General features: G+C 36.1%; 1 protein-coding gene across 2 annotated transcripts in view; it reads left to right on the top strand.

Moving 5' to 3' along the window:
• VCL (vinculin) overlaps positions 1-17,275 on the top strand; it is a 118,590-nt gene that overhangs the window by 42,660 nt on the left and 58,655 nt on the right. For both annotated transcript variants that reach the window (XM_055325217.1, XM_055325218.1), the window contains exon 2: positions 1,922-1,992. In XM_055325217.1, the coding sequence (XP_055181192.1) occupies positions 1,922-1,992 (71 nt within the window). The remainder of the gene's footprint in view (positions 1-1,921; positions 1,993-17,275) is intronic.

Raw genomic sequence — 17,275 nt, 5'->3', positions numbered from 1 at the left:
CAAGTTTATCTCTTTTAGAGTACTTTAGAATATGTCATATAACTATAATGAAAGAAAAATTGACATCCAAACCCTCCATAGGAATAATCTTGAAGAAAGTGAGTGTATCTTTTGTGGTATAATAAATACATGTGCACATATATACAATCTGGTTAGTGTGACTTTTAGTATTTTGATATAGTTTTATGTTTTTAACTATTACTATTTGGAAGATTTATATGAAATGACATAATTACCATAGTTGTTAGGTAGGAAATAATTACATCTAAATAGCCCAGAGTAACATTTTAATGTGACTTTTTTTTTTTAGATTTTATTTATTTATTTGAGAGAGAGAGAGGGGGACAGAGCATGAGCAATGGGAAGGAGGCAGAGGGGGAGGGAGAAGCACATTACCTGCTGAGCAGAGACACTGACATGGGGCTCTATCCCAGGACCCTGAGATCATGAGCTGAGCCAAAAGCAGATGCTTAACTGACTGAGCCCCTTAATATTACTTCTTAAATTGTAAAATTGTATATTCACATTTTGGAAAATTAGGAAATTCTGTATCTGTATATCTATTTTCTAAGTATCATTATAACCACTGTTAACATTTTGTTTTGTATTCTTTCAGTGTTTTACTTCATGCATATGGGTTTTTTCAGTTTGTTGTAATCATTGTGTATTTATTATTTTTATTCCTTTTAAATGAAATGTAATGGCATAAACATTTTCTTGTAGTGTTGAGTCCTTATAACCATTGTTGTAATGGCCCTATAGTACACTATCTAAAGATATATCTTAATTCCATTAACTGTTCCTCATGGTTGGATTAGTTATTTAAAAAATATTTTAGCTTTTATAACTAACATGATAGTGAATATTTTCGTGAATATTGTTATTACCACATTTGGTATGATTACTTCAGGGTATATTCTCATTAGAGGAATTCCTAGATAGGACATTTTTTATATTTCCTAATTTATACTAGCAAATGCTTTTCCAAAGAGAGTTTGCCAGTTTACATTGCTACCAGAAGGGTATGAAACTATTCCATTGTAGAATTCAGCATTATATATTATTTTTTAAAGTTGTTCTATAATTAGGGGAAAATCATGTTGTTTTAGTTTGAATTTACTTGATGACTGGTGAAGTTGTGTATTTTCATATGTTTGGTTTCTAGTTTCAGTGTCATAATTGCTTTATATTTTTTTCAGTTCCAGTAACATCTGTTTTTTTTTTCCCCTGTATGGACATTTTAGCCTACTTACCTTGACTCATGTACTTCATGCATTGTTATAGAGATTTAGGGTTGCCTGGTTGGCTCAGTCTGTTGAATATGGGACTCTTGATCTTGGGGTTGTGAGTTTGAGCCCCACATTGGGTGTAGAGATTACTTAAAAATAAAATCTTTAAAAAAAAGACAGAGATAGCAGTTTGTCAGCTAAACATATACATATAAATCTCAGTGATAAGGGGCACCTGAGTGGTTCAGTGGTTGAGTGTCTGCCTTCCGCTCAGGTCGTGATCCTGGGGTCCTGGGATCGAGTTCCGCCTTAGGCTTTCTGCAGGAAGCCTGCTTCTCCCTCTGCCTATGTCTCTGCTTCTCTCTCTGTATCTCTCATGAATAAATAAATAAAATCTTATAAAAACCCCTCAGTGATGAATTTGTCTCTTTTTCTTTTACTATGCTCAGTGGGCCTTCAAATGAATTACTCTGAAGAAGGGGTAATACATTATGTTTGTACTCCATATTGTTATCCAAGTTTATTGTGGAAGCATATATGGGAACAATCTTGATAATTTCAAAAATCCAGAGATTTTCTTTGAATTCAGAAACTCCAATGATAGATTATATATAAAGCATATGTCTGAAATATGTTGAATAGTTTTTAGTCTGAGAATTTATTACTAAATTGTGAATCTTTTTCTCCTATAGGTTGGAAAAGAGACTGTTCAAACCACCGAAGATCAGATTTTGAAGAGAGATATGCCACCAGCATTTATTAAGTGAGTAATTAAAACATTTTTCTCTTGCTAAACAAAATAATCCTCTTATTAGGAAAGAAAATTAACTGATTCCAGGAGCAAACTTTTTTTTGTAATATAAAAGTGCTTACAATTGTAATTTCAACTTTTGATCTTTTAACACTCTGGTTTCCTACTGTTGATTGTATTCATTGCTGTTAGGCATTTTTGACATAATAATTTTAATAAAACTACGACTTCTGAATTTCATTGTCTGGAATGGAAAGGATTCAGAAACATTCTGACCTTAGCAGGCATGAATCAGACTTATATGCTAAACACCTTTGCTTGGAGATAAGGGAATAAAGTAGATACAAACTTTAAAAAATTAATTTCAGTGTATTTCAGTAGCATTTTAAATTGAAGTTATACTTATATGTCACCCAAACTCCTACAAGTAATTTGCAGGTGTTTTGCCTATCCTGAATAAAACCAGAGATAATAACTTTTCATTAGTTAAAACTTGTATCAAGTTTTTGATTACATGGTCTTTATTCAGTGGCTTTGTTCTATGGCAGTCAGTCCTTGTAAAAGCTGATGCATATGACCCCCCCCCAAAAAAAAAGAAAGAAAGAAAGTAGAACCTCTACAAGAGTAAGATAAGCCTATTCAGTTGCAAAAAGAAGGGCAAAGGATTTGATTAGGTGCTTCAAAAGAGAGGAAATCCAAATGGCCAAAAAATTATGCCCAGGTTCTGTATCTCATTAGTCATGAGAGCAGTGCAAATTATTCTATTATAACCCCTAAATTAATCTGATTTATAACTGATAATATCAGTTGTTGATAAGGATGTGGAGCAATTTTAACTGTTATACACTGCTATTAGGAATTGGTGCACTTTGGAAAACAGTTTGGTGTTTGTAAAGTAGAAGACAGGCAATTCTTAGAAAAACTTATGTTCATGTACACTGGGATCTATATATGAAAATATTGGTATCAACATTGTTCATGATGACCCTACTGATATATTTATAGTAGAATGGATGAAAGCAATGATGGTATAGCCATAAATTGGAATACTAATCAGGAATGGAAAGGATTTAGAATTTTTACTTCAAAATGGTTAATCTTATGTTATTTAAATTTCACCTTAATTGAAAAATGAATGAATCTCAAAAATAATTGAGAGAAATGAATGATAGATATGTAGGTAGTCCCATTTATTTAAAGTCCGAAAACATGTAGAAGTAAACAATGTTGTTTAGAGATGCCTACTTATGTGGTAAAAAAATAAAGATAAGTAAGAAAATCATGATTGCAAAAGTCAGGGTAGTGGTACCTCTGGGAGGAAGGAAGGGGGTTGTAGCCAGGGAGAGGCACACAGGGGCTTCTAAAATGGTAACAAGTAAAAACAAACACACAAGTAAATAAAATGGTAATATATCTCTTGACATAAGTATTGAGTTACATGGGTGGTTGTTTTATAATTATTCATTATGTTATACATATGTTTTATATAATTTTCTGTATGTATGTTACATACACAATTTTAAATAGAGAAGTATTCCTTTATTTTTTATCCTCCTTATGTTCTATTTTCATTGAACAGATGCAAAACTTCACCCATATTGATGTCTCCTTATTTCTAACTTACTTGAGTGGGTGCTTCTACATAACGGTGTTTCTGTTAATACTGCAAAATGTTCATGTGTTAGGAAGTAAGGGGCCAGAAGCATCTGTTTTCTGTAGAGCTTGTTTTGTGGGAGTATCGTGTCTGATTTGCCTTCATTAGACTTGGTAACCTCCAAGGTTTCTCCCAGCTTTAAACCATATGAGCCTACTTTTTTTTTTTTTTTAAAGATTTTTAAAATTTATTTATTCATGAAAGACACACACAGAAAGAGGAAGAGACACAGGCAGAGGGAGAAGCAGGCTCCATGCAAGGAGCCCGACGTGGGACTCGATCCCGGGACTCCAGGATCACACCCTGGGCCAAAGACAGGCGCTAAACCGCTGAGTCACTCAGGGATTCCTAAGCCTACTTTGTTTATGTGCCATTCCATCACCATGATAATATTAAGAGGAGTCCTATGCTGTCAGTTAAACACTATAGTTAAACATATTTATGCTACATTAAAAACACAGCTGTAGCTTTTATCCTGTTTGCCCCTCAACCTCTGGAAGGTACACAGTGTGGTAAGATAATGTACAAGGGGTTTCAACATCAGGTAGGTGGGTATTCGAACTACATGACCCTGTAGAAAGTTCCTTTCAACCCTCACATTCAAGTCTATGAATATCGTTTGACTGATAAATGAATTTCTTCAGGGAACTCATTTCTGCTCATTCCCAGAGATATATCCTTGAAGTATGCTATATGCTCTGACAGGCTTTCTTGGGGACTTAGAAAAATTAAGGAGTGTGGCTTAGTCATGATAATATTTTCAAAAAAGTAGGTAACTTTAAAACAAAATAAAACTTCATTGATTTTCTTGGTGGTAATAGGACACCAATCCCTTTCTCTGGGAATTGGATATTTATTCATTTATTGGTAATTGGTAATTTAAAGAAAAAGGTTTGAGCATTTATCTTGCCTTTCCAGAGACTGTTTGAAAAATTAAAAATAGAACTACCATATGATCCAGCAATTCCATTTTTGTGTATTTACCCAAAGGACACAAAATCACTATCTCTAAAAGATATCTGCACTCCCATGTGCATTACATTACTTAAAATAGCCAAGACATGGAAATGACCTGTCCGTCAGAGAATGAATAAAGAAAATGTGGTATGTTTGTATGTGTGTGTGTATATATATTTGGATGTGTATATATATGTATTTACATACACAGGAATTTTGGGGAAGTGAATGAAGGTGGTCAAAAGGTACAGACTTCAGTTATAAGATAAGTAAATCTTGGAGATGTAATATACAGTGTAGTAACTATAGTTCATGATACTGTATTGTATATTTGAAAGTTGCTAAGGGTGGGGGCACCTGGGTAGCTCAGTTATTGAGTGTCTTTGGCTCAGGTCATGATCCCAGGGTCCAGGATCGAGTCCTGCATCAGGCTCCTTGCAGAGAGTCTGTTTCTCCCTCTCCCTATGTCTCTGCCTCTCTCTTTGTGTCTCTCATGAATAAATAAAAATCTTAAAAAAAAAAAGTTGCTAAGGAAATCGATGTTAAAAGTTCTCATCCCCCGCACCCCCCCCCCCAAATTGTAGCTATCTTGCCTTCCTTGTACAGACTTTATCTCAGGGTAGCCTAATAACCCTAGTTGGTGAGGGGAATTCCAACCAACAAATGTGGGATTAATGACAGAATTAGAAGGTCATAATTATCCAATTTTAATTATGCATAATAAAATTATGCAATTTTAAACAGTGGATTTGTGTAAGGATCATCAATAGGTGAGACCATTCGAACTAGGGAAAAACCCTGGTCTTCATGGGGAATCAGGAAAAGACACCATGTTATGATCAACTGAAAAATTTACTGAGTAATGTTTAAAAGGTACATGACTTAATATATTATTTGAAAATGGGGGGGAGGGTGCACCTGGGTGGCTCAGCTGGTTAAGCATCTGCTTTTGGCTCAGGTCATGATCCCAGTGTGATAGAGCCCCTGTCAGGCTCCTTGCTCACTTGGGCGGGGGGGAGAGTCTGCTTCTCCCTCTCCTTCGGCGTGCTACTCTCCCTGCTTGTATTCTCTCTCTCAAATAAATAAATAAAATCTTAAAAAAAAAAAAAGGAAAATAGGATAGAGTACACATAACATGGTTGTGATTGTCAAACAAATTTGGGGGGGGAGGGGAAGCAAATATTCCACAATTTAAAACATGGCTCTTCATGCTTTTCTTTAGAGTGCAAAATGAAGCAGAAAATAACTTTAGTAGATGCTTTGACTTGAAGGGGGAGGGGACAGAGAGAGGGAAACAGATGGAAGCAATTAATGACATCCTTGGAACTGTTGAGTAGGACATTCTTTTGGGCTGTTTGGTTGATGTTTGGAGGTTTCCAGGGCATGACAGAGCTTCCTCTGTCACCCACTTTTACAAGGACTTCTAAATAGTGTCTGCTTAGGTAACACTAAAGAATAAAATGTATTTTAAAAATGTATTCTTAGATGAATTTCTACTCCTAGAATGTTAGAATGTCAGAACTAGAGAAAACAGAAGACTTCTGGCCTGTAGACAGATTTATACTAAAGCAATCTGATATATGTTTAGAGATTATTCAGGGAAAGATATATTTTCAGGATTTTTGACATTTTTAGGATTTGAGGGTTGTCAGAATCAAGTCAGTCTATTTGAGGGACTGGTGGTCATTAAGGACATGTTGATATATTGGAGAATGGGTTTAATATCAATTAAAAATTATATATTTGAGTTATAATGTTCAGTTTGCTACTTCAAATGCTTGGGCAATTCCTTATTGTAAAAGTGAGAACTTTTTAATATAGAGCAAAATTTGCATTGTTACAGAAAACCTTTCTCTTGGGTGGAACAAAAGTTATCTGATCTTTAACCGCCCTGTGAGATAGAGTTTACAATTTACTAATTTTACCCCAGATTGTAATAGCCACACTGTTGCACAGGAGGTGTAGGGTTACATGATGATTGCCACAGAAACTGTCTCAATCTTCATAAACTTTAGGAGTGTAACGGTCATGCTGTACTGTTATAATTTTGGTTAGATTTGCATAATATTGGTTAGGTTTTCTTGGTAGGAAATAGTTTGTTCTTTTAGAGACTGTCAGCAGAAGAGTATTTTGCATTATTGTCAATCATTATCAGGCAGCAGCAGCAGTGATATTTATATGTAATTGATTGATAAATGGGCTAGACACACTAGTTGGTTAATTAAGTATTTATTGATTACCTTCTACTATGTCTAGCACACTAAGTGCTACATAGAATGGCAGTTCTTACCAGTGTATTATGAATGACCACTTGTAAGATGTATTATAAGTTATTTATTAGTAGTAATAACATGCCAAAATTTGCAAATGCTTTTTTTAAAGTAAATTGAGCATATTCAAAATCACATGTATAACATCCCTCTCATTTCCACTTACTAGGTAATTGTTTTTTTTTTTTAGTCTTTATTGAGGTATAATATATTCACTTCCTTTATATTATGCTTTTTTTTTTTAGTAGAAGAGATAATAATGGAATTATAGCTGTTATGCCTGGAAATTGTGCATAATCCCAGATATGGGATTATGGGGGGGTGTCTTACATGTGGGTTTTATTCCTCTGTGTATCATGATGGAACAAATTTCTGCTGTAGAGAAATTTTTAAAAAATGCTTTAAGAAGGGGGTGCCTGGCTGGCTCAGTTGGTAGAGCATGCAACTCTTGATCTCAGGGTTGTGAGTTTGAGCCCTATGTTAGGTATAGAGATTGCTTAAAAAAATTTTTTTTTTTAGACTAAGAAAATGCTTTAAGAATTTTTAAAGAGCTGTAATGTGGAGGGGCACCTGGATAACACAGTCAGTTAAGTGTCTGACTCTTGGTTTTGGCTCAGGTCTGATCTCAGGGTTGTAAGATTGAGCTTGATGTCAGGCTTGTGCTTAGTGAGGAGTCTACTTGCGTTTCTCTCTCCCTCTGCCCTCCCTCCCCCCTCCCCCCCTTGCGCAGGCACACACTCTCTGTCTGAAATAAATAAGAGCTGTAATGCAGACTGACATTCACTGTGTAATAGGTATTCAGAGGGGCACCTGGGTGGCTCAGTGGGTTAAGCATATGCCTTTAGCTCAGATCATGATCCCAGAGTGCTGTGATTGAGACCCCATGGGGCTCCCTGCTCCCCAGGGGGGCTTCCTTCTCCCTCTCCCTTTGCCACTACCCCCCTGCTTGTGCTCCTGCGCGCACCTGCTCTCTCTCTCTCTCCTCCCTGTCAAATAAATAAATAAAATCCTTTTTTAAAAAATAGGAATTCAGAGAAAGTGCTATCATTTTAGGTAGGAATAGTAGAAAGAGGCTGCAAGTAGGACGTGGGACTTGGGAAGATAGATGTGGGGGAAAGGGAAAAACTCCAGGTGGAATGAACTATAGGAACAAGTCATGGGGCCTCTGAGGAGAGGGATGGTCGTGTTAGGAGTGGTAGGATCTAAGCCAAGGTAAGTTCTGCTAGGTGATAAAGGCCCTTGGAAGCAGACAGAGGAATTTGGAGTTGGGCAGCAGAGAAGCTTTGCAGCTTTGAGCTGTAAGATGACAAGCTGAAAGTGATTTTTCATAATTCATAGCCAAATACTGGATGAAGAATAGGTGCTAGTGAAGGAGAGTGAACTATATGAACCTATCAGATTCATTTTCTGTCAGTGTTGATTTATTTCAGATGGATTCCTTACAGGTAAAAAATGTTTATGGCAAACTATTTTATTTGCCTTGGAAAAATTGCTGTTGTAGTGTACAATGGCATTTCATTCTTATTTCTGCAGTGGAGTGGAAATGAAGAGGAAGACAGTTTTTGTACCCTATCCAAGGGTGTTCAGTATCTGAATGTCACTTGTGTCACTTGGGAGGTGGTCTTGTGGTATGAACTCCTTAAAAAGGGCATCAGTGGCTTTGTCTGTTGGCAGGCAAATGATAGTTTCATTTCGAACTACAAACTGTTGCCACTTTCTGTTCAGTGCTGTTATGAACAATCTGCTTGAAATAATCAAAACTTGGGTTGATTCACCAGCTTGTATTATTTTTGAAACATATTTTAATGTCTAGGCCTGTTGAATAAAAGAATGTTCCTAAAACACTATGTGAAAGGGTTTATATACTATTAACAATCTGCATGATTAGCATTAATCATATTTCCTAGAAAATTGCCTTCTTTTAACTCTTAAACTTCATTAGTCAAGCCCAATTGCACTAATATTTGTACAATTTTACCTTGATTGATGTTCATGTACTACAGGGAAGTTTGAAAAGGGTTGATACATGCTTATGCTTAATTTAGATCTCTTTAGACCTAAAGTAGTAGTGTCCTATTTTTGGATCACCAGCCCTTATATTTAGCTTTTTCTTTGCTTATGATCTTGACCACTCAAAATCATCTGTGGTGAAATTTATATTTTTAAACACTCTTTTCAGTCAAAAAGCCCAGAGTATCTCCTTTTAGAATTAATTCTTTGATCATACCCTTCAATGCACTTTGCTTATCTGGTGTGATTCTAATGTTTTATATTTTAACTTGAGTTTTTTGTGATCCTTTCCATTGCTATTTAAGAAAAGATTTTTGTTTCAACATAGATGGCCAAGGTTCTGTGAGACAATTATTCACATCTGCTGGCTGACTTGCTGCATTTTTGACCTAGAGCAAACACTCAAACTTTAAATAGTTCACCTTTGAACTTGCTACATTAAACATAATTGGGAACTACTGTTTTGCACAGACTTTCTCAAACAAAAATGATTTATATTTTAAGTCTTCTCAGTAATAAACTCTGAGTCACTATTACTAATTTGCAGAGGAGTTCTCAACAATTTGGTAGGGATTTGATCCTAGGTTTACTTTGTATACTCTTTATGATTAAGAAATAAACAAAACTTTAAACGTGTAATACTTTGGTTTCTATTTCTACAGAGTAATCCAAATCATATGATTGAAAGGAACTCAAGGGACCAAGGGAACACACATTTATCAAGTGCATATTATTGGGCCAAGTACTTACATATTTTCATTTTCTGAGAACATCAGCGTCAGGGTATTGATAAATTAATTCTATAGGTAAAAAACTCACCCAAGGTCGACTCTCTTTGTATGTGGCAGGACACGTCACGTTTCCTTTTGGTAGTCTCATGACTTCCAAGTCCACGTTCATAATTCATAGCCAAATACTGGATAACTTCTGAGTCCATGTACTTTCCACAATCTGACCTTCTGTGAAGGTCACACTTCTCCGTGTTCTTTTTTTTTTTTTTTTAAAGATTTTATTTATTTATTCATAGAGACACACACACAGAGAGAGAGAGAGAGAGAGAGAGAGAGAGAGAGAGGCAGAGACACAGGCAGAGGGAGAAACAGGCTCCATGCAGGCAGTCCGACGTGGGACTCGATCCCGGGTCTCCAGGATCACACCCTGGGCTGAAGGCGGTGCCAAACCGCTGAGCCACCTGGGCTGCCCCATGTTCTTTCCACAATCTGACCTTCCATGAAGTCATATAGTCCATCCTTTTCTCTCAGGCAGTGCTAATTTTATATCATTCTTCGAGGATAATAATTTATACTTTTCCTAAGCATTTCCCACTGAAGGGATATTACGGGTGTAATTTGTAATGTATGGCAGTGTCTTATAACCCTGAAACTGTAAAGAAGTTAAAGTTGTAACATTTCAATGTTAAAAGGAATCCTTGAGATTATTTACTCCAACTGCTTTATTTTATAGAGGAATGGAGGTCATTGGGCCTGTCCACCTTACTGCCTCAAACAGAAACACTATAAATAATTAGACACAAGTATTCCCTTAACTATTATCTTTACTGTTCCTGTATAGGTCAAGTCCCAAATCAAGAAATTCTCAAGATTAAAATTTTTCCCCTCATGTGTTTAAAATCTTTATTCTTCTTTCCATACTACAGCGAAAGAAACTTACAAAAATAGCTCGATTTCTTGAATATTTTTGGTGAACTGGGTACTTTGAGTTGTATTCTTTGATTCACCTCATCTTGCAGTTGAGGAAGCTAAGACCCAGAGAAGCTCAGGAACTTGTTGCCAAGTCTTCCGGTACATCAGTGACAGAGGCAGGATTCAAACCCTGCACTAACTCCCAGGCTGTTCTCATTCCAGTATGCCAAGACTGCCTTCTCTCTTCATTATGAGAACTTTTTATGACATAATAGTTACTGTGAGGCTTAAATGAGTGAGATGATATATGTGCAAAGGCTTAAATGAGTGAGAAAATGTATGTGCAAGTACCTGGGGGGAGCGGGAGGGGAAGACTTTTGGTGATTATTAGCTTCCTTCCTTAGCTTCTCAGTCTTTTTTTCTCAGTCCTCTTCTTCAAATAAAGTCAGTTTCTTCTTAAACTTTTCTCAGAATTTTCCCTTAATTTAATGTCTCCTATGGTAAGGTCTTTAAAAAAACTGAACAAAACATGATTGCTTGTTTTTATTTAAAGCTCTTTCTGTATCTATTTAGATGATAATGCAGTTTTTATCACATATAAGATAGACTCTGGTCTACTACATGAATGTAGATTTTCTACTGGTTAGCCATCTTTGCATCTCTAGAATTAATACTACTTGGTTGTGATTTTAAAAAGAAAATACAGTCCTAAATTCAATTTGCTAATGTTTTTTTTTTATTTTTTTATTTTTATTTATTTATTTATTTTTATGATAGTCATACAGAGAGAGAGAGAGAGAGAGAGAGAGAGAGAGGCAGAGACACAGGCAGAGGGAGAAGCAGGCTCCATGCACCGGGAGCCCGACGCGGGACTCGATCCCGGGTCTCCAGGATCGCGCCCTGGGCCAAAGGCAGGCGCCAAACCGCTGCGCCACCCAGGGATCCCCAATTTGCTAATGTTTTAAAAAGAATATCACTTCTTTCTTTGTTCATGAGGTATCTTGATATATAATTTTCTTGTTCTGTTTTTTTTTTTTAAGATTTTATTTATTCATGAGAGACACACAGAGAGAGGCAGAGACACAGGCAGAGAAAGTAGGCTCCCTGCAGGGTGCCCGATGTGGGACTCTATCTTAGGACCAGGATCATTCCCTGAGCCAAAGGCAGATGCTCAACCACTGAGCCACCCAGGTGTCTCTTTTGTTCTGTTCCTCCCAAGTTCTGGTGTCAAGGTTACTTTAACTTTATAAAATAAGATCCTTTTCTAGTTTTTGAAACAGTTTATAAAATAAACTTTTTTTTGAAAGTTTGGCCAAACTTGCAAATAAAACTGGGTCTGGTGTTTTGGAAGAAGAAATTTGATTACTCATTCAGTGTCCTTTTTTTTTTTTTCCTGTTGTTTAATCTAATTCTGGTCTTATGTTCATTTTGAGTCAACTTTGCTAATCTGATACTTTTCTAAGAAGTTATCTATTCATCTAAGGTCACAGATTTATTAGTATGAAGTTCATAGTAACTTCTTCTGTTACATTTCTAGTTATATCACCTTTTTTGTTAAGCATTATTTATTTCTGCCTTTTTTCTTATCACTCTTTTAGAGATTTATGTTATATTATTTTCCCTCAATGGTCTGTTTCTCTCATATTTATTAAAGTTTATTATTTATTTAGTGTTTAATTGAAGTAGAGTTGACATACAATGTTATATTAGTTTCAAGTGTATAGCATAAGAGATTTGACAAGTTTATATGTTGTGCTGTGTTCACAATATAGCTGCTGTCACCATACAACACCATTGACTATATTTCCTGTGCTATACCTTTCATTCTCATGACTTATTCCTTATTAAGTTTATTTACATACTTTGTTTTCAGCATTTCAGTATTTATGTTCAATCTTTCTTGTTTCTAATTAAGTATATTTTGAGCTCTTAATTTTGTTCTAAGCTCTACTATAAGTTTGGAAGCAGCTATAGGTATATGTTTTGTTATTATTCAGTGTATTTAAACTAAATAAAAGGACAAAACCAGTTTGCCCATTTCTCTCACCCTGGACCCTGGCCTCTAGCAACCAATAATCTCTTCTCTGTACCTATGTGTTTGGTTGGTTGGTCATCCATCCATCCATCCATCCATCCATCCATCCATCCATCCACCCATTTATTTGATTGGTTGATTTCACATATAAGAGAGATGATAAAAAAGAGAGAGAGATGATATGGTATATGTCTTTCTCTGTCTAACTTATTTCACTTACCCTAGGGCTCTTGAGGTCCATCCATGTTACAAATAGCAAGATTTCATTCTCTTTTTATGGCCAAATAATATTTAGTTGTATATACATGTATATATACATATACACCACAGTTTCTTTATCCATTTATCATCAATAAACACTTAAGATGTTTTCATATATTGTCTATTGTAATAAGTAATGCTGCAGTGAACATAGGGATGTGTATATCTTTTCAAGTTAGTGTTTTCAGTTTCTTTGGATAAATACCCAGAAGCAGAATTGCTGGATCATACAATAGTCTATTTTTAATTTTTTGAGAATTCTTCATAGTTTTCCACAGTGGCTATACCAATTTATATTCCCACCAATAGTGCACTAGAGTTGTCTCTTCTCCATATCCTCGCCAACACTTGTTATTTCTAGTCCTTTTGATAATAGCCATTCTGACTGGTGTAGGTGATATCTCATTGTGGTTTTAATTTGCATTTTCTTGGTAATTAGTGATATTAGCACATCTTTTCATGTGCCTGTTGGCCATTTATATGTCTTTTTATGGGAAAAATGTCCATTCGTGTTTTCTGCTTATTTTTAAATTGGATTTTTTTGTTGTTGTTTTTGAGTTGTGAGGTACTCTTTATATATTTTGGATATTAGCTCCTTATCAGGTATATGATTTAAAAATATTTTCTCCTCTTTAGTAGTTTGCCTTTTCATTTTGTTGATGGCTTTCTTTGCTGTGCAGAAGATTTTTAGTATGATGTAGTCCTACTTATTTTTGCTTTTGTGCTTTTGTTTTTGTTGTTAGAAAAATCGTCTCCAAGACCTGTGTCAAGGAGCTTATCACATGTTGTCTTCTAGGATTTTCATGGTTTCAGGGTTTATATTTAAATTTGTAATTCATTTTGAGTTAATTTTTGTGAGTGATGAAAGATAGGGGCCCAGTTTCAGGGCACCTGGGTGGCTCAGTCAGTTAAGCATCCGATTCTTGATTTCAGCTCAGGTCTTGATCTTGAGGTTGTGAGTTTGAGGCCTGTTTTGGGCTCTGCACAGGGCATGGAGCCTACTTAAAAAAAAAAAAGATAGAGGTCCAGTTTTATTCTTTTTCATGTAGCTGTCCAGTTTTACCAACACCATTTATTGAAGAGACTGTCCTTTCATTATTGTATATTCTTCACATCTTTGCCATTAATTAATTGACCATACATATGTGAGTTTATTCTGGGCTCTCTTTCTCCTTTTTTTTTTCCATTGATTTATGTGTCTGTTTTAAAGCCAATACCAATACCATGATATTTTAATTACTTTAGCTTTGAAACATAGTTTGAAGTCAGGGGGTATGATGCCTCCAACTTTGTTCTTCAGGACTGTTTTGTCTATTTGGGATCTTTTTTGGTTACATATGAATTTTAGGATTGTTCTATTTCTGTGAAAAATGCCACTGAAATTTTGAGAGGGATTGTGCTGAATCTGTATATTGCTTTGTGTAGAATGGACATTTTAATGATAGTAATTCTAATTCATGAATATGGAATACCTTTCTGTTTATTTGTGTCTTCAATTTATTTCATTAATGTCTTGTTGTTTTCAATATATAGGTCTTTCATCTCCTTGGTTAAATTTATTCCTAAGTATATTATTCTTTTTGGTGGGATTATAAATGGAATTGTGAATTTTCCAGCTATAGGAACTTTAATAGTTGTAATTTTGGTTGTGAATTCCTCTAACAATATTTTAAAAATTTCAAAATTCTTTTTGCTATCTTCTTATTGTTCTATTTCTAATTAATTGTGTTATGCCTATAACATGATTGTTATAATATCAATTCTTGGAAATTCTTTTGTGATGTAATATATGGTCAGTTTTGGTAAGTGTGCTATATGTGTTTGAAAAGAAAGTATATTCTCTTTTGCTTGGGTTAAGGTTTTCTTTGCATCAGTTAGGTCAACATATAAATATTATTATTTTAAGATTTTATTTTTAAGTAATCTCTACACCCAATATGGGACAAACAACCCTGAGATCAAGAGTTGTATGGTCTACTGAGTCAGCAAGGAGCCCCTAAATATTATTGATCAAACTTTTTATTGCCATACTATTTTGTCTGTTTGAAGTATCACTTTATGATGAGGTATGTTGAAATCTCCTGTAATAATTGTAGGCTTGTCAGTTTTCTCATAATTGTCAGCTTTAGCTTTATATATTTCAAAGCAGTATTATTAGTGATAAGTGGTTACAAGGTTATGGTTCTTCTGGGTCCTAAATTCTGTCAATTATTTTGTTATTTATTACCCTTTAAAAAAATATTTATTTACTCAGAGAGAGTGAGAGAGAGTGTGTGTTCATGTGCACTAACAAGGGGAGGGGCAAAGGAAGAAGGAGAGAGAGAATCTCTAGCAGACTCCTGGCTGAGCGTGGAACCCTGTGTGTCCCTATCTCACCACCCTGGGATTATGACCTGAACCAAAATCAAGGGTCAGACATGCAACTGACTGAGTCACCCAGGTGCCCATTTATTGCCCTTTTTAAAGAATGACTGTTGACTGATGTTATTAATCTACTGTTGACTTGTATCTCCAGATTTTTTTGTAAACCATATCTTAGTTTTTGGCTGTTTAAGTAAAAATATTCTCCTAGTGTGTCTGTTCTATTTCATTTTGTGTTTAGATATTGATACTTAACTCATTCATCACATTCTGCTGTAGAACAGCAATTGTCAACTTTTTTTTTTTAACATAAGGACCTTCAAATAATAGTGAGATTTTTATTATTATTTAAGAATAGATAAGAATAGGGCAGCCCAGGTGGCTCAGTGGTTTAGCACCACCTTCGTTCCAGGGTGTGATCCTGGGGACCCGGGATTGAGTCCTGTGTTGGACTCCCTGCATGGAGCCTGCTTCTCCCTCTGCCTGTGTCTCTGCCTCTCTCTCTCCCTCTGTGTCTCTCATGAGTAAATGGATAGAATCTTAAAAAAAAAAAAAAAGAATAAAAGATGCTGTGATTTTCTAATGTTTTATTTTTATTTTATTTTATTTTATTTTTTAAATTTTGCTTATTTATTCATAGAGACACACAGAGAGAGAGGCAGAGACACAGGCCGAGGGAGAAGCACGCCCCCTACGGGAAGCCTGACGTGGGACTCGATCCCATATCTCCAGGATCACACCCCAGACTGCAGGCGGCGCTAAACTGCCGCGCCACTGGGGCGGCCCTTCTAATGTTTTAAAATAAAATTTTGTTTTATTCATCACAGCAGCCTTATGACACATTAAAAACCTACTAGTATATGTAAGACACACTTGCTTCTATATTTTCTGTTTCTGCTGTAATCCTACCATGGAGGGGAAGGACCATAGGAGCCAATGGATCTACAGGGAGCAGAGTTCTTGCCTGAACCTTGCAGGCTTGAATCTCCTCTTCTTTCATAGATGCCAAATTTCAACAGGGGTGAAGGAAGTGGAGAGAGAGAGACCACGACTAATCGTTTAGGCTTTAAAGGATTCAAAGGTTATGGCTCCAACTCTAACTTTCAAATAAGCGGCCTACCAAGATTTGAAGAGCATGTGGTGTGGGCAGTAGTGACACTCTTAACTTTCCTTCGCAACATGTCACTTCCTCTTTAGTTACTCTCTCAATTCTGGCAGACTCTTGCTTTGTTTGAAGACCAAGTTAAAACTGGTTGCCAATTCTCCTACTCTCATCTGAAATGAAGTAATTTAGTGAGCCCATGGTGTTTCTGTGTGTGTGTCTTTTAGCTTTGGTTATCTCAATGTACATGTTCAGCAAAAAGAGATTGGTGTGGCCCTTAAAAGGCTTTGAATGTTTTAAATATGATTCATTGTGGTTTCTAATTTTAGTTTTGGGTGTATACATGCAGTGTCCTATGCTATCACTGAGTTAGGAAAGGGATAGGAATAATTCGTGGATGAGGCCTGTAGGATCTTTAAATCTGGGAGCGCGGGGTTGGAACAGCCTGTTTTAGTATTATCGCAGTGTACGTGTGGGTGAATTGCGACCATGTTCTTTCGACTTGAACTAGATTAAAGTTTGTCATTGTACTCTATGTTCCCAACTCCCTCCTAAAAACTGTAACTATTCTTGTGGCCTTCACTCAGGTTTCTAGATGACTAATGGCTGAGGATCCTTGACCTTTCTCAAAATGGCAACGCCAGGACCAAAGCGTATTGGCTAGTCCTAGTCCTGGGATGCCACAGAATGATTCTACTTTTGCTATTTCAAAGTAGAGTTTGTGGCAGATGGCTGGCATATAAAAGTCTCTCTGAGACTTTTGGTGATCTTCACATCTACTATTATTTTTTTAAAGATTAATTTATTAGAGAGAGAGAGAGAGAGAGAGAGAGAGAGAGGGAGCAAGGGAGGGGAGGGGTCATGGGGGAGAGGTCATGAAAGAGAATCCTCAAGCAGACTCCTGAGGCAGGGCTCTATCCCAGGACCCTGAGATTATGACCCCAGCTGAAACCAAGAGTTGGATGCTTAACTGACTGAGCCACCCAAGCATCCCATTCACAC

This window comes from Nyctereutes procyonoides, unplaced genomic scaffold (assembly GCF_905146905.1).
Source record: "Nyctereutes procyonoides isolate TBG_1078 unplaced genomic scaffold, NYPRO_anot_genome, whole genome shotgun sequence".
NCBI classification, from domain to species: domain Eukaryota; kingdom Metazoa; phylum Chordata; class Mammalia; order Carnivora; family Canidae; genus Nyctereutes; species Nyctereutes procyonoides.
Note: the sequence above shows the minus strand (reverse complement) of the source record. Positions and strands in the feature narration are given on the sequence as shown.